The sequence below is a fragment of the Microtus ochrogaster genome, chromosome 4 (genome assembly GCF_000317375.1).
Source record: "Microtus ochrogaster isolate Prairie Vole_2 chromosome 4, MicOch1.0, whole genome shotgun sequence".
Lineage (NCBI taxonomy): Eukaryota > Metazoa > Chordata > Mammalia > Rodentia > Cricetidae > Microtus > Microtus ochrogaster.
In genome coordinates, this window is record NC_022011.1 from 71,766,157 (window position 1) to 71,783,971 (window position 17,815).

A 17,815-nucleotide genomic window follows, 5' to 3' on the forward strand; every position below is an offset into this window, starting at 1 on the left:
ACTTGGACCAATGTATTAATTGGGCATATAGAATCTTAATTAGGGTAATTATAAATTTTTTAAAATACTAATTTCCCTCCCAAAGCTATTTTGCAATTTAATTTTATTTCTTAACTTAATTTTCTACTAGTAGAAACAAGAAATTAGCTACCAAGTTTTTAAAAATTATAAAGAATAAGGATTAGTCAACAAAGCAGGACTCATAGGGGCTCATGGAGAACTGAAGTGACAATCAGGAAACCTGTATTAGTGTAACCTATGTCCTCTGCCTATATGTTATGGCTGTGTAGCTTGGTGTTCATGTGGGACTGCTAACAGCAGGAGTGGGAACTGTCTCTGACTCTTTTGTCTACTTTCGGGACCCTTTTCCTCCTATTGGGTTACCTGATCCAGCCTTAACAGGAGGGGAGGTGCCTCGTCTTACTGAAACGTGACATGCCATGTTTGGTTGATATCCCTGGGAAGCCTGCTCTTTTCTAAGGAGGAGGAGTGGATCTGGGGAGAAGGGAGCTGTGGAGGGGACTGGGAGGAGAGAAGGGAGGGGAAACTGTGGTCAGGATGAGAGAATAAATAAATAATAAAGACTAAGGATTATTTACATTCTCTACTGATATCTACCAAGCTGATATTTATTATCAATCATGTGTATTTTAATACACTAAGCAAGTCTCTTTAGTCTTCCTAGCCTGGAACAATGGTTTTGGATGTTGTAAAGCAAATTGTATTTTGAATGAGCATTTAATCTCTCTCCCCATCCTCTTCCATTCTTTCCTCCTCCCTTACAATCTCTCCCCCAACTCTTTATCTGTCTACCTATATAGTTCAGACTGGTATGTTCTCAAATTCACAATTTTCCTGTCCCAGCCTTCTAAGTGCTAAGATTATAGACATAGATTACCATTCCTGGCTAAGATTTGTGTTTTATAGACTTTAGAAATATTTCAGTGAAATAAATGTAAGTATAAGAAATTAAAGTGCATTTGACGTGCTAGAAAGATGGCACTGGTTGCTCTTATAAGGATCCAGGTTCAATTCCCAGTATCCACACTGGAGCTCACCACCGGCTGTGACTACAGTTCTAGGGGACGCCCTCTTCTGGCCTCTGCAGGCACTGCACGAATGTGGAAATGGCATATTGAGGCAAACACATAACATAAAAATAAAGAAAATCTCAAAAAAAAAAAGCATCTGTTTCAATTACATTTGCTATTTTGGTTCTGATAGCTTTTAGTTCTGCAAAAGACGATATCGTGGCAAGATAGCTGTGATTGCTGGCACAGTACAGGACAGCTTCTTCGTAGTTTAAGTGGGGGTTGTCAACAAACCAGTATTCGCTTCTTTCGATTATAACGGGGGGCCCGTGAATTCCAGCGCGCTCTAAAGGAAAAAACGGAATTACAACTGTGATGGTCAAACAACATGGCTAAGCATAAGTGTGTTCAAAATGGGTCCTATGTCGTAGCTACTACTGTTTAGATAAGTGTGCCTCGAAGGCCTGCTGGTGACCAGGTCAGGATTCTTTTGGTAGGTGGAAGACCCATTAAGAGGCAAGGCCTAGTCGGAAGTCTGGTTATACTGAAGAGTGTCTTCACAGGGAGCACTGTGACCCTGGTACCTCCCTTTTCTCCTTCACCGTCCAGCAACATGAACAGCTTATTTTACATCACCGACTCCCTGACACAGGACATCCTGTATCACAACAGGCCAAAGTGCTGCTGGCTCCCAGCTGAAACCTCAAAGTTCTAAGACAAAAGGAGCCTTTTTAAAAAAAAATGTAATGATCTCAGTTAATTTAACCCCGTAACCCACTAAGATTCTGGCTCTCTGACCGGAGGAAGTGCTGTCCATAACAAAATAAGGACTTTTTTTGCTAGACCGACTGCCCTGTGCTCAGAGAAAGAAACTCCATCTCTGTTCCTTCATCCCATACCATTCATGCACCTCTGCTGCCCGCAGGTATCTCACTTGAGCATGTGAGAAAAAAAAATTAGCAATTAACAACAAACAACACGCATGATCAAAAAAGATGGAAGTAGCTCTGGCTAAATTTTGGCGCTCAGCTTACCTGGATTGTACCAGTCTGGTATTTGGGGAGTGCTACCTGCATAAGGAAGAGAACAATGGCTTATGGTTAGTTCTGGCTTATACAGCGAGCATCCTGTAAATGGAGTCATGGAAGTGATATGAGGCCTTGTGGGGCTTTTATTTTGGAATGTTGAGTTAGGAATTTCTGAACGGAATATTTCAGGGTTTATATGAACGCGTGCTTTCGTGCTTATCTTCTACAAAGGCAGACTTATTAAGTATTGCTAGTAGTCTAGCATTGAGTATGTAGTTCAATGGTAAAGTACTTGCCTAGCATGTACAAGGCCATGGGGTCAATCCCCATTATAAGAACAGAAAGAAAGACTTGATGGCTGTCTTTTAGAAAGTCTTTTGTATTAAGGAAGTCACAAAGAACACGTGACCAGCAATTACAAAGTACAAATAGCAAATGATGATTCTGTACCCATCACACAATGCACCAACGGAGGTACGGCAAAAGCCGGCACTGTTCTAAAGGATCCTGAGTCTCTAGTCTGTAAACATGGGGTGGATTTTTACAAATTCCGATGATGGTATTGGAGAAATATACAATGGTGTATTAGAGACTCTTTTAAGAAGATTAAATAAAATGGAGGAAACCAAGTTAGTCACTCAGGATTCTGGGATGGAAGCAGGAAATATGGTATGCTTCACAGGATTAAAGCCAGGTCAGTATCCACATGCCCGTGCACACCTTATCTTTGTAACGCTCTGGATGAGATGGCCCGACTCCACGAGCCTCCAGTTTCTACTCCCGTAAACAAGTGCTTCTACTCACAAAGGTGGGGAAGATCACAGGATTGGGCCTAAGAGGCACCAGGACAATGGCCCTCACCAGATTCCAGAGTTTTACCACATCATTTGCATATCAGCTGCAGTCACACTGATTGCAATAAATATATAATTTGCTTAACCTTAGAAATTACGGGGTAAATTTGTTGAGCCTCATTTGATGTGGTCTGAAAATTCATGTGGTTATGAAACCCCAAAGCACCAGAAGCCCTTCCTCAGAGGCTGCCTACACAACATGTGTGTTTAGTTTTTCTCTTTGGGACAGCACTCCAGGTTTTGGATACTTTTCACAATAGTGCTACCAGACAGTTAAAGTTGTACATGGCTTCCTGTTTATAACAGGGTGTTACTATGTAGCCCAGGCTGACAGCAAGTCTGGCTGTCTTGTCTCAGCCCCTGAGTGCTGGAGTCCATAAGTGTGTACCACTCTGCCTGATCTCCCCGCCCCCACCTCTCTGTCATTGCAGGCTCTACTGTCATTTTAACTAGTTTCTCGAATTTTAATTTACATAAAATATTAGCGTCTTGGAGTTCACTGAAAATTGCTTCTAAAGTTTACAAGAATCTGTTAGAGTTTGGTTTCTTTATCATTGCTTCATTCTCCCCGGACTGCCTCCTAGTCCAGTGTTTGCAGGGTTGAAAGAGGAGAAGAGCAGTAAGGACCACTTGCCTTTTGGAATCTGGCACACCCAGTCAAGCTGCGCATCACAGGCAAAAGGCTTCAAATAAACAAATTTTCTCTCGTCATAGAAATACCAGCTTCTTAGCCAAGGACTGTCAAGTACCTAAGGGAGGAAGAGGATGGCAGAATATTCTGAAACTGTTGCAGCTCTTTGCAAACACTATAAGCTAGGGAATCCTTCTCTACTTTATTTCCAGCACCTGTCACTCACAAAATTAACAGATGAAGGCGTGGAATGTTTAAACGGTAGCAGTTTGGGCAAGAATTTTCCAAGTGACACAGGAAACATAAAGTTGTGTTTATGTTCAAAAGGCTAATTGTTCTCTTTTTTTGTTGTTGACACAAAACTTTAGACTTTATACTTTTTTTATTTCTTTTTAAAATTATAATAAAATCTTCTTTTTGTATGCATTTATTGTACTGTGTTGCAGAAGATGTTATGCTAATATATATTATACGCTAGTGTATATTATATGCTAATATATGTTATATGCTAATATATTATATACTAGTGTATATTATATGCTTGTGTATATAATACACTAGTGTATATTATATGCTTGTGTATATTATATACTAGTGTATATTATATGCTGGTGTATATTATATGCTGGTGTATATTACATGCTGGTGTATATTATATGCTGGTATATATTATATGCTGGTGTATATTATATGCTGGTATATATTATATGCTAGTGTGTATTATATACTGAGCATCTCACACTTTTCAAGTTTGGGAAAGACTAAATAGAAACAGGTATTTGTTTTGATGGTCTCTAAGCCAGACTATAGCAGAGCAGATCAGAAAGTGACAGAGACACCCGGGCCCAGACACCCGGGCTCTGGCTTTGGTGTTGCTGTGCCCCTGCTAGGATGCATGACCCATTTATGCTCATGGTTCAGGATTGTAAAGAACGCTGAGGCATGAGCTGCAAAGAACCTTCGTCTCTCTTATGATTCTTTTTCTCTTGGGGTCAAATTCATGGCTACTGTGGTGGGAGAGGCATGCATCTCTAGATGGAGAACCCGACCCTGGCTGAGGTTCTTCCTGATGCTGGTTGTATTGGCACCCCCTCTATTCATTTATTCTGTTTCCGGTAGGCTTAAAATCTCTTTATACGTGGAGATCTATGTACCTTTCAAATCCAGTTCATTGCATCAGTGTTCTAGACCATTCTGAAAACTACATCAGCTTCTCTGAGTTTTATTTTTTTACCTGCTCTGAGTTGTGAATCCTGTAAAATGGATGATGTCGTGATGCTGACTCTGGAAAGAGTTGCACTGAAGACTGCGTTCTTCCCGTTTTCACTTGCATCCACCTTACCTTCCTGAGCCTTTTGGATTTTGGAGTGAAGGAGCTACACTCTCCTCACCCCTGGCTTTTCTTTTACTTTCCATGGTTCCCTCAAAACTGCTTCTGACCCTTTTCTTTCATAAACATTCAATTCCCCCTTTTCACTTCTAGATCCTAGATTGCGACTTACTGTAGGTTATGTCTTATACCTCTATCATATTTAACCGTAACATATCACAGCCTGTGAAAGACACTGCTTCTTCTGCCTGTTTCTAGGAAAGGCTCGTCACATAGGAAGCCGAGAAAGCCATGAGCGAGTGAAGTCCAGAGGAATGTGTCCTGTTGATGTGGAACAGTCGTGTTAAGGACCCCCAAACCTTCCCCAGGGGTTAAGAATATAGATGCTGACAGTGTGGAAATGAGTACCATAGCTTTCTCCCCTGGAAATTTGTAGCCTGAGGACACTCGCATACTGAGAGCGCTCCTACTGAGATGAGCTGAGCCTGTCTCTTTGATCAGCTGATGCAGTAACGCCACCTTGCAGGTGAACTCTATATAATCAATATGGCGAACTCCCGGGGTGCTGTGGTTTCGCCAGCAGAGACCCCAGTCCTCCTGATGCTGGCTTTTCTATGTCAGTGTCTCTCTTTTCTTCATTCCTTCAGCACCCTGGTCAGGTCCAGCCCTGGGGATACGCTAGGACGTGCCAAAATAGTACAGTGACGAAATATCCTGGAACTGGATATTTCGTATGTGGACTGAAGTGTTACTTCTGACACATCTATGCTGAAATTTCTTTCTCAACTTGATAATTATGGTAACAGCACCTACTTCATAGGTTGTGTACATATTAGGTGAAATACTGTATACAACATGACTACCTCATTGTCCGGCTCATAAAGAATCTGTATATTCAATACTGCCACCAGAACGCCACTACTGTTTTCATTCTCATAATAACCACCTCATGGCATACACCTTCTCATTTGCATATTGGAGCCCAACTGGTACCCAATAGTACCGTGGCTTATTTCATTGTCTAGCTATTGCTGTGTTCTTCTGAAGAGCACAGCCTGTCATTGATAGCTTCTGGTGCCTTTATGCACCTTCCAGATTCATCGTTCATAAAATGGATAAACAAATGGATTCTGCACAAGATTCCTAATGTGTCTGCGATATTTTCCAGTCTTAACTGCCGATTCTTGAAATACATCTCAAGATAAAGTTTCTTCACATTCTTGGCTCACAGTCACAATCTTGGTTCACGTTGCCCTTTCTCCATTTTAAAAACATCCTGCTGCCTGCCCAAAACAAACAAAAAACTCAAGAGTACTAGCTTAACTTGACAGCAATCTAATTTCCCAATAGTTGTTTTTTAAATTAAAAAAGTACAATCATATGCATAAGAGTGTTCTGCCTGCATGTATCTGTGCACCCGAGTGCTTGGTGCCTGTGGAGGTCAGAAGAGGGCAGAGGATCCCCCGGAACTGGAGTTAGGAGGGTTGTGAGCCATCGTAAGGAAACCCAGGTCCCCTGAAAGAGCCATCTCCCATCTCCCAAGTATTGTTTCTGATGTAGAACCAAATAATACTTCCGAAAATACCCTGTTCTCCTGCTGCCCATCATCAGAATCCACTTGCATTTCCTGCACTATTGCCCACTAGAAAGCCTTGCCCTACTGCCCCTGCGCAAACTCTATTCTCCCTTGAGACCAAGGTCCAGTCCCAGCTCTTTCTGAACAGGTCTTAGAGATGGCTTCCTCTTTGGACCTTTCCTCAGCTACCTTCAGCCCACTCTTCTGAAGCATCATCATCCTACATAATGATGATAAAGCTACGGATTTCATTTTCTTCAATTAGTGTAAGTTAGACTGTCTGGGCACGTTTCTCACTGCGCCGGTGTCTCACTCCATGAACAAAAGGTGTCCCATGGATGTTCTGCCTGACTATATAGATGATGTCAGATTTGTGTGTGGTGTTGAGGACTAGCCCAGGGCCTCACACAGGTAAGCAGAAACTCAATCATCGAGCTCCAACCTCAGTTCCTGGGTTTTATTTTTCATGCTGATTTTCCAGTATGGTACTGACCTTGATGGCAGCACAGTCTCTGATGTCATAATCCTGCTGGAACTCCTGATGCATGATCACAGTAGACACCTGGAGAGACAAGCCTGCCTTGAGGATGGGAGTCTGATGGGGCTTTGGCTACTTACATAGAACTTAGGCAGCTTTCCTAATTCAAGCACGCCCATTTGCCTCTGAAAGAAAACAGTTTTGTGCTTCACTCTGTGGAAGATCTGGATGTTACATCACGAAAGGACTCAGGAACAGCAATAAGGTCTTACGTTTCCCACCAACTCCCAGTCTCAGAAGTGCGGTCAGCAGAGTGTTAGGGTCACCTCCGCGTCAGAAGCCACAGCTGAAAAGGACTTTTTAGGTTTTCTTTTGTTTTCGTTTTTCAGGACAGGGCTTCTCTGTCCTTGGCTGTCCTGAAAACTTTCTCTGAAGACCAGGCTGGCCTCGAACTCACAGAGATCCACCTGCCTTTGCCTCTGGAGTGCTGGGATTAAAGGCGTGCGCCACCACACCCAGTGGTGACTTTTTAGTATTTTGACCAATCATATTCAGTATTTGTGTATTTGATCAGTGGTGTACTTGATCAATTGATTTCAGATATCCCCCAACTTGAAAACACAAGCCTGGATACTTAAGTTTAGCAAGAACACAGAATGAACTGACCCAAGTAACACTCTGAACTGAAAATGAAAACCATGACTGTCTGGGAAATGGACACTTAGAAGCATCATGTACCTCTCTTTAGAAGGAAGTAATATGAAAAGTATTATCTAAGGACCTTTTCAAAATAGGTTCGCCTATTTTGCTTAATACAGATACTTTCTTCCTTACATAATGTCTTTGGATGATAAAAATACTTTACTCTTTTTTTTTCTTTTTTTGAGACAGGGTTTCTCTGTGGCTTTGGAGCCTGTCCTGGAACTAGCTCTGTAGACCAGGCTGGTCTCGAACTCACAGAGATCCGCCTGCCTCTGCCTCCCAAGTGCTGGGATTAAAGGCATGCACCACCACCGCCCGGCTAAAAATACTTTTCTATTATCAATAGATAATAGAAAGGAACACAAAGGAAGTACAAATGAAAACTCTGGAAAAATGATTTGTGCTCTTCAAAGATTACCATGGTGTCTGCATACCTCCAATTTTTTTTAAATAAAAAAATAGAGAAACTAAATATACAAGTTTTTAAAAAGTAAAAATAAGTGGAGTTAGTGGGAAGGCCTCAGTTTGGGTGAAGGCTGCCAAGGCTGACGGCCTGAATTCAATTCCCAGCATCCACATGGTGGGAGGAAGGAACTGATTCCTGAAAGTTGCCCAGCAGCCTCCACTGCGCCATCTGCAGGCACACATGCAAAAATAGCAAAAATGAATTAAAGAAGATGAATACTTTGCTTTTTCTTTCCTGCATCATATCAGTAAGTCTCTATTTCAAGATGTGTGTGTAAATGACTCTAACGATGTAGATGTATTTTCCTGTCTTTCTAATCGAGGTAGAAGTGCTTACGCCTCTCTGCCATTTTAAAGTTCCCACCGAGAACAGCGGAATCTAGCCAGTGAGCATCTATCTGCATTTCTGGTCACAGCAGCCATAGATGCAGTGGGAAGAATGCGTTGTTCACTAGGGCCCCACACTGCACAACGGTGGATCTCTTGTACTTATTGCTTATCTACCTAAAGTTTCGTACGTTTTGAGAAACATCTTCCCTGCCTCAGTCTGCCCCAGTCCCTAGTAACTGCCGTTCGATTTCTCCCTCTCCCTGTTTTCCTTCTTGTGTGTGTTCATTGTACATGGCGCTGTGTTACATAGGGACACATTCATACAGTATATAATATCTACCGAAATATTCCACCCACATTCCCTACCCTACCCTTCCTCCTCCCCATGCTTCTCATTGGTCTCCCTTGTTTTTCCAGACAGTTGTGCTACTATTTTAATGCCACATCACAGGCCTTTATGTATCTCTATAAAACACATAATTTTATGCCTCTCTATAAAAATCCAAGAACCACAAAACCAGTGATTTTATTTCTCGTTTTGAGACAAGGTCTCAGGTATCCTGGACTGTGCAGGAGCTTTGGGTTGGAATCCCATCTGTCTATTTTTGGTTTTGTCCTCTGTACTTTTGAGTTCATATTCAGAAATCATTATCCAGATCATGCCATGCGATTTCCTGCTACCCTTTCCCTAATGGCTGCATAGTTTGCATTTAAGTCTACAGTGTATTTTGAGTTCACTTTTATTCATGGATGTGCATATAGGTGTGTGTGTGGGTACACAGATTTCCTGTCTTTCCCTCTTGCGTGTCCTGGCAATTTGTCAGTAATCGGCTGGTGTTGTGGGAGCTCCTTCTGCTCCTTCAGCCAATAGCCGTTGAGATACCAGCCCATTGGGGCGTGGTCTCTCTCCCTTTAAAAAAAAATCGGCTATTGGCTGAAGGAGTGGAAGGAGCTCCCACAACAGGTTGGCTCTTGGTTCATTATTTTCTCTCCTTTTCTCTGATACTAGCATGCTATTTTGGTCCCTGTAACCTTCTGAGATCAAATGATTAGAGGTTGGTAGAATTATATCCCCTGAGTCGCTCTTCTCTTGCAGACTGCCTTGGCTAGTCAGGTCCTTCTGCAGTTCCACACACATTTTAGATGTGGGTGTTTTAAACCACCAACTTACTTGCTTTTGAAACAAACATTCCTCCCATGTTGTTCTCCCAACATGGAAGTTTTAACTTACTGGTGTCTGATCACTCCACTGCCAGGACCCCTGTAAGTCAGGGCTTCTTTTATTCAGGCCAATCCACAACCAACGCTGCCCACTGCGTTAGAAAAAAAGGAAGAGGCCACGTTAGAAGTTTACGACAATACTTGCTAACGACAATATTTAGCATTCACGTGTTTAAAGTGACTGAGACACGTATGTGTATTCAGATTTGGCACCAGCAGAAAAGATGACCTCAGGGAACACAAAGAAAGAAATGAAATCCAGCCCTTAGCCCAGAGCAACCATAGAAAAGGTACCTTGTGCTTAAAACTAAAGTTTAAGTTATTTTCTGTGTATGAAAGGCAAAATCTACTCTGCTTTGGGCTTTTTTTTTTTTTTTTTTTTTTTTTTTTTTTTTTTGACAAGGTTTCTCTGTGTAGCTTTGGAGCCTGTCCTGGAACTTTGTAGACCAGGCTGACCTTGAACTCAGAGAGATCTGCCTGCCTCTGCCTCCTGAGTGCTGGGATTAAAGACGTGCGCCCCACCATTCAGCAGCCTGAATATCTATATACAATGTTTTAGTGACCTAAAGTACAAACCTTACTTTACACCACCCTCTTACTTTTTTAATAAAATAATTGCCGCTGGTCACAACAACACACATGTATAAATCTAGTGCTTAGATGCAGAAACAGAAGGAAGGAGGCTGTGAAGCCAGCTTGAGTTATTTAGCCTGTTTTAGTTCAGCCTGAGCTCCACAGCAAGACCCTGTCATAGGAAAAAACAAAACAAAACAAAACAACAGCAAAAACAAACACATGCTCTCCTTTTCTCAACATTCTCAAAGTTTAATCTGTCAGTGTTTTCTCATCTGTTCAACTTCAACTTGTTTAATTTAGAGACGATGAGACTTCTCCACTTATATTTTCACTGTTCTGTTGTTATATTTGTAGAGAACAGCCACTAATTTGTAGACCAGCTAAATCCAGCAGAGATAATTAATTCCAGTTTAAATTCAGCGCCTATAAGGAATTTGCATTTTCAGCTGTCTATTAGGCCCACAGCTGTCTCACAGGCTCCGCGCTGTATCACACTTCCCTGAACCACGAGGTCTAGACAGTTTCTGCACACAGGTAGCTAAGACAGGGTGGGCTAAGTTTCCTTCCTCAAACTCATATGATGATGTAACTGTTTCTTCCAAGTCTTTGTTTATTACATGCTTGGGCGTGGGAAATTTTTCCCCTAACATGCGTTTTAGAATGTTTATCTTAATTATTAATTAGTAACAGTCTGTTATTCACTTGATGATCACCTGTTGCCGAGATTCAGGCAGCTACCCAATACCCCAGCCTCTGCAGAGGTCTGCCCAATCCTTCTTAGCTCCCTAGGGGGCTCTCATCAGTCTCCTCTTAGCCAGCAGCAGCAGCTCCCCATCCTTCCACTGACAAACTTCTCTGCTTTAAGTTCATCCCTGAGTCCTGTGCTCAAGTGCAGAGGGTGGTTTCTTAAAGAAAGGTTTGCTCAGTTGTCCAAAATATTTCTAAGCGTCATTCCTTTCAGAGAATGAACTCCATTTTGACCCTTAATTTAGTGTTCAGTATCATTACAAGGGATTCCCTAGTGTCATAAATACAGAGAAGAGCAGGTTCTCTCTCTCTCTCTCTCTCTCTCTCTCTCTCTCTCTCTCTCTCTCTCTCTCTCTCTTTCTCTCTGTGTGTGTGTGTGTGTGTGTGTGAGATGGAAGGATAGAGGAGAAAATAATCTCTACATCACAGCCTGTTCTGAACTTGACCTTCCTTAGCTGCTGCCAGACGAAGGAAAGAACAGGCCGAAACCACATCGTCCGCTGCACACCCCTAGTGCAGAATTCAAGGATGCTGGAGAAAAAAGAAAAACCACAAACGTTCCTGACCATAACTGGGGAGTCAGATCAAAATGCAACCTTCCCATTTCCTTCCTAAACCGTTTCTACTCCGCCCCCTAAGCACACGGCATTAGGCTATTTAGGAGACACCGCGCGAAAGGTTAGTCAGTGTACGTGTGTTAAAATTCCCATTGTCAACGCAATTTCCTGCTGCACTTGGTTTCCAAGGAAAACAGTACCTCAGGCACAGCCCCAGATAAATACTATTTAATGAGGGCTCTCAGTCCGCAAAGCCGAGATTTATATCGAAAGCCATTCAGGCCTCTTCACAGGAGGGGGATGGACACAGCAGCCCTGGCTGTCTAGGTTTTCTTCTCTAATCCCAGGACTGTTCCTGCTCCACAATGGCTTCCCGTTGGGATACCATTAAGAGTTGCAATGATCTAAGAGCTTTAATGAGTTGCTGTATCATGATCCCTTTTTATTGAAACACAAACAGAGATATAGAACCTCGGCTGTGAGAAATAGAGCGGTCATCAGTCTTAACGCCGAGCACGTGACGCGGATTTGCAGCGGACAGTAGGCTTCTTGCTGAGAAGGTCAATTCCAGGAACAAAAGCAGCACATTCGGGGGTGAACTTCATAAATGATTCTGCTTCCTTCCTTTCCTTTAAACTATTGTGGCAATCTTGGTTTTAAAGTACGCTCTCTTTCTAAGCAGAGACCAGGCAAACAATCGCTTTATAATGGTGTGTCTATTAATCAGGTAGCAGTCTGCGGAGGTAGCCTCTGGCTGGCCTGCTGGCACGTGTGTACAAATACAATTCAGTTCCCGGGGATGAAGGGTTTATGATGTTTTTCTCCCTACACGTTCATCTTTTCCAACTTCAATATGCATTACTTTTGCAGACAGAAAAATTTTTTAAGTGGTATATGCTTCAGACAATTTTGTGAAAATGTGTACAGGAATGGAAGAAAATGGAAAATATTTTCACAAAATGGTGCCTCTAAGTAATATCGGAAACGGTTTTCATTTTCTCCTTTACTTTTTAAAGTACTTTCCAGGTTTCACACGTGAACTCCTATCAGTTTTTAAGGAAGGTATTCAATAGTGCTAAAGAGGAAACTAATCAATAGAAGTAGCCACCTTTGCCTCCTCGAGGAACCCACTCCGCCCACAGATGCTCTTAATGGCCGCTTCTCCCTTACAGGGCTAGGACATTTCTTGTTCTAGTCAGAGATAATAACTCCTTGTATAGAACCGTGAGCTTGTTTTGTAAATATTTTCCAAGAACGCTTCACTAGATAGTATGCATGTGTGTGTTTAATAAGTATTTATATATTAATTAAACACATCAAATATATGATATATTTACATGTTAAAATAAACATACTTATATGTTAATAAATATATGATATATGATATATTTATATGTTAAGCCAGAAATAAATTAGGGATTTTCTAGATGCGGTTTTAGTGCCTATTGTAATCACAAGATCTCAAGCTTGTGGTCGTTAATTCCTTCTATTTGTGTTAACTTGGGACAACCACATAGACAGCACAGGCAAGCCAAAAGGAGTAAAACATAATAAGCCAGGAACATGGCAAACCGAGTTACGCCGGTATCCGTGCCCACTACTCAGTGCCCTGTGCACAAAGCCCCACCGCTTCTCTTACCCTTAAAGAGGGCTATCACCGAAATGCACCACTTTAAAGCATTTTGTGCTTCTTTCCACCCACGAAGGAAGCACCATAATCTCAAGGCTAGACAAGCGCTAATGGCCAGATTTGTTTCATCTATGTTTCAGCAAAATAGAATTGGATTTCATTATTGAACAAATTTGTAGACTTGGACTTAATCAAAATTGATAATGTACAAATTGGGCCATTGCCAACTTATTTTATGCTAGATTAATCTTTGGTTATTTCATTTCTTTATAATTCTCCACATGAATATTGCACAGATTCCCTCCCTTTTTACATCTGATTTATGGGCACATACTTTTAAGCTCTACTGAATGTTAAGTTTTAATATTTATAAGATCTGTGCTTCTAAAATGTAGTTTCCAGATAAAATAACTTATTATGCCTTCATATTTTCACAATTAGTTTATGTTTCTACATTCCAGGTTTTATTCAGAAAGAGTGTTTAAAACGGGATATTTAACAAAGTATTCCTTTTAAGATTTAAACAAAAACAAACAAACAAACAAGCCTGTGTGTACATCAGAGGACCACGCTCAAGACGCAGCCCTTCTTTTGAGCCTGTTGAGGCAGAGTCTTTCTTGTTTCTGGGACATTGCATATCTGGACTAGGTGGGCTACAAGCTCCCTGCCATTTCTCAGTTTCCACCTCCCATCTTTCCACGGGAGAACTGCGATGTGTGCATGGCATCTGGCTTTTTAAAGGGCTTCTGGGCTGGAATGCAAATCATCGGGCATGCGTGGCAAGTGCTTTCACCTGCGGGGTCAGCGCCACAGCCCCTGAAATGCTCCATTAGTATGTTCCTCTCCTTTAAGATTCAGGATCGTTTTGTTCTGGTCTCAGAATGACATACATTAACGGTCAGGACGTGGGGTTATACTATTTCTTGCTTTGGTTCCTTTTATAATAAACTACTTATTCTATGTGTTCTTCATTTTTTAAAATTCACGTAGGAGCCAAGGTATGTCCGTGGCATGTTTTTTTTTCAAAGGATGCAAGCTACATTGTTCAAATCATTCTCTTCAAAAGTGAAGTTAGGTGGGAGCTAAACACGTTGCAAGCATCTCCCACTTAATACACTTTAGATGGCGGTCTTCACATAGCTTTTATATTTAATGATGTCCTAAAGAACAAGGCTAGTTAGATTGTCCTCAGTTTCTAGTAAACTTTTATTTTGGGGAAAGGGCTTTAGTTGGATTCAGAGCCGTAAAGAAAGTATTTACTAGGATGTATTTATGTGTGTGTGTTTAAACTCATTTCTCCTAGAACACCTTGATTAACCAAACACCTGTTGTCTTCAGAAAAGTAAAGAAAAAGTAATTTTGTGGCATTGAAGGTCCTAATCCCTGTGATTGTATGGAAAGTGTCATATTTTATGACCTATATTTTTCTATATTGTCCTGACGGACATCAGGAACATCAGAAGAGCCTTCCACACTAACACTACAACCACAATGACTGTAGCCACTTTGATACCTTCCCAGTTCCCTTCCTTCCTGTTCTTCTTCCATGGGGTTTTCCACAGGGGTAGTTGCAGTTTTCTCACTAGTTGCCTGAGACCTACAGACTTGCTCTTCATATTCCTAATAATTTACTTGTGCATTCCTGGGGACTGAACTTGGAGCCTCAGAGATGCTAGGTGAGCATGCTCTGGACCTGTCTGTGTGATTGTGCACAAGTGTGTTCACGGGAACAGGTGGTTTATAACAACTAGCCTCTTTGCAATTTAACTTATTTGGAGACTAACTTTGCTTAATTTCTTTTCCTTAAGATCAGACTTCTTCGCTGATTAGCAAGTCTATTCCATTTCCACACACTCCTACTTTCTGTGCATGGCTCTTTCGTACTCAGCTGTCTGTTTCCTTCTCATAGCCCTGCTTATATTTTGGGTTCTCTGGCTTCTCTTCCTATCTTACCCTTCAAAATACTGTCTGCCTTCTAAGATTCAGCCTCTCGTGACATTTGCCCTGATTGCACCAGAATTACTTCCTCCCCGTCTGGTTCCTTACTATCTTGAGGAATTTAAGTCCTTTGGAACAATAAGCATCCAAAGAAGAAGGGAGAACAACCTGGAAAAAATATTACCAAGAAAAGGAATAGATCTGACCTAATGTGATCTCTGAAGTCTCCAAAAAGATGATGGGATTCCCACAATGACGATTTCTCCAGGGCTATGATAACACCGCTAAGCTGAAAAACACCACTTAAAGGTCGGCTTTGGAATACAAACTTCTCAGAACAATTTCAAGGTGGCTAGCTGAGATGGTCCAGCCTCACAGACCACTCTTGCTGGGACTTCAGATAAGCCCTGCACTTTCCCGTTACACGGAAACTGGACAACAAATGATACAGCTGCCTCTTCCAGGACTTGACGATTAACCCCAAATTTTCTTTTCAGAAAAGAAAAAGGTGGCGCACACCTTTAATACCAACACTCTGGAGACAGAGGCAGATGGATCTCTGTGAGTTCAGGGCCACCTTAGGTTACACAAAACTGATCCAGTCTAAAAGAGGAACAGAGCTCACACAAAGGTGATCCCAGAACTTGGGATCCCACACCTTTAACCCCAGCACTAGGGAGGTGGAGACAGGAGTGATATGGCTGGGCAGAGAGAAGAATATAAAGCAGGAGGAGACAGGAGCTCAGTGCAGTCTGAGGCCGTCATTCTGAGGATTCAGTCTAGAGATGCAGTCTGAGCACAGGATCGCCCCTTTGGTCTAAGCATTGGCAAAAGTAAGAACTCTTTATTGGCAGGCTGCTTGGCTGTTTTGAGCCTTCAGCTTTTATTATTAATACCAAACAGAATTCATGCTACATCCTTATCTTTACCCTATATTTTTTGCCACCCTTTTCTTAACCCAGCAGTTGGTAGGTGCTACACAAAGGGGTGGGGACTTGGTCCACTTTGGGTCTCACGGTATTTTGCAGTAAGGGTGCTTGACGAGGCTGGAGTGTGAAGCTTGGGCGGCTTTCTAGATGCTAACTCACAACAACCTGAATACCTAGCAGACAAAAGGCTTAGGTCGAAAAATACTCATTCTAGAAATATTACCTGAACTGGTCCTGTAACAAACGAACAAAGTCCTTCACTTCATCCAGATGACTGAAGCTGGGTAGGTGCGCTCCAAGCGCTTGACAGAACCTTTCAGCTTCTTCCCAGGTCCTCTTTCTTATAATCCTTTCTATATGGAATACCTTAATGAAAAAAGAATGTTATTCTGGAATAATCATAAAATATTTACATCTTTGTTCCGTTTCAGTCAAAGGTGTGGGTTCCTGACATGAATTCTTTCAGGTGCAATGGAAGCATAACTAAATGCACTTACAGCAAACAGGGCAACCCCTACCTAGAACTAACTAACTGAAGACCCACATAGGGATGGCCACTGTCACCAGGTGAGTGGCCTTCCCCAGCCAGGCCAGGGAATTGCTCCAACAGGTACATTCCCAGGACCTTGAAGAGAAAGTGCACCAAAGGTCAAGGCTGAACAGGGTACATAGGAACCCTCTGGAAGACATATTCTGCCAAGAAATGTGCCAACAGTGTAATTCTGAGCACCAAACACGGAAGCTTGCAGAAGAACAGGACTCTTTTTCTGATTAAGAACAATCAAAAAACTATCTATACGGGTGTGTGAACATCGACAGATGGAGCCAAATCAAAACCTGGCACTTTTGACTGTTTCTTTGATTTGTGATGATTAACTCTATGCCAAAAGAGCCCTAGCTATTTCAAAGAAGAGAAAGAAGCGGTGGGAGCAGGCAGAGAAGATGGAGCCACAGTTGTCTGATGGCTGGCATGGATTCTTCAGTCCCCTGAACATACACTAGCCATGACTCCAGGAGGGAGGAACATGCTTCTCTCCACCTTTACAAGGGGCTTGGCCCTGTACTATGCTGAGGTTAGTGTCAGTGAAGTGAGCAGAAAACGGAAATGCACCAACCTGGTTGGGATTCCCTTCTTGGGCTCCAGAAATTTACTATGAGAAAAAAAAAAGTCTGATAGCCTACATCCCTTAGCCTGAGCCCTAGAGTGAAGACACCAGGTCATAGTCTACAGCCCAGCCCAGCTAACAGCTAGAAGAATTCACAGCCAATCAGTCAAACCATAGAGCAAAAGGTCTATGAACGTGAAACTAAATGTAATCACCATGCATTTTGGGAGTGGCATTGGAAGGTTTGTTTTATGGAACTAGATGAATGTTACAGGCTGTGGTGGTTTGAATGTAATTGGCCCTCATAATCTCACAGGGAGTGGCAGTATTAGGAGTTGTGGCTTTGTTGGAGCGGGTGTGACCTTGTTGGAGGAAGTATCTCACTGTGGGGATGGGCTTTGAGGTTTCCTATGCTCAGGATACCACACAGTATCTTAGCACATTTCCTGTTGCCTTCAAGACATAGGACTCTCAGCCACTCCTCCAGTACCATGTCTGCCTGCATGCCACCATGCTCCCTACCATTATGGACTGGACCTCCGAAACTGTAAGCAAGTCACCCCAATTAAACATTTTCTTTTCTTTTCCTTCCTTCCTTCCTTCCTTCCTTCCTTCTTTCCTTCCTTCCTTCCTTCCTTCCTTCCTTCCTTCCTTCCTTCTTTCTTTCTTTCTTTCTTTCTTTCTTT

The 17,815-nt window shown here is 42.1% G+C and overlaps 1 protein-coding gene across 3 annotated transcripts in view; it reads right to left on the reverse strand.

Moving 5' to 3' along the window:
• The window catches only part of LOC101981607 (lymphocyte antigen 75), a 128,904-nt gene that overhangs the window by 77,997 nt on the left and 33,092 nt on the right, over positions 1-17,815 (reverse strand). For all 3 annotated transcript variants that reach the window (XM_013346085.2, XM_013346084.2, XM_005346447.2), the window contains exons 13-18: positions 16,247-16,389; positions 9,657-9,738; positions 6,944-7,012; positions 3,544-3,662; positions 2,066-2,097; positions 1,202-1,377 (exon numbers count right to left, since the gene is read on the reverse strand). In XM_013346085.2, coding sequence (XP_013201539.1) covers positions 1,202-1,377; positions 2,066-2,097; positions 3,544-3,662; positions 6,944-7,012; positions 9,657-9,738; positions 16,247-16,389 — 621 coding nt within the window. The remainder of the gene's footprint in view (positions 1-1,201; positions 1,378-2,065; positions 2,098-3,543; positions 3,663-6,943; positions 7,013-9,656; positions 9,739-16,246; positions 16,390-17,815) is intronic.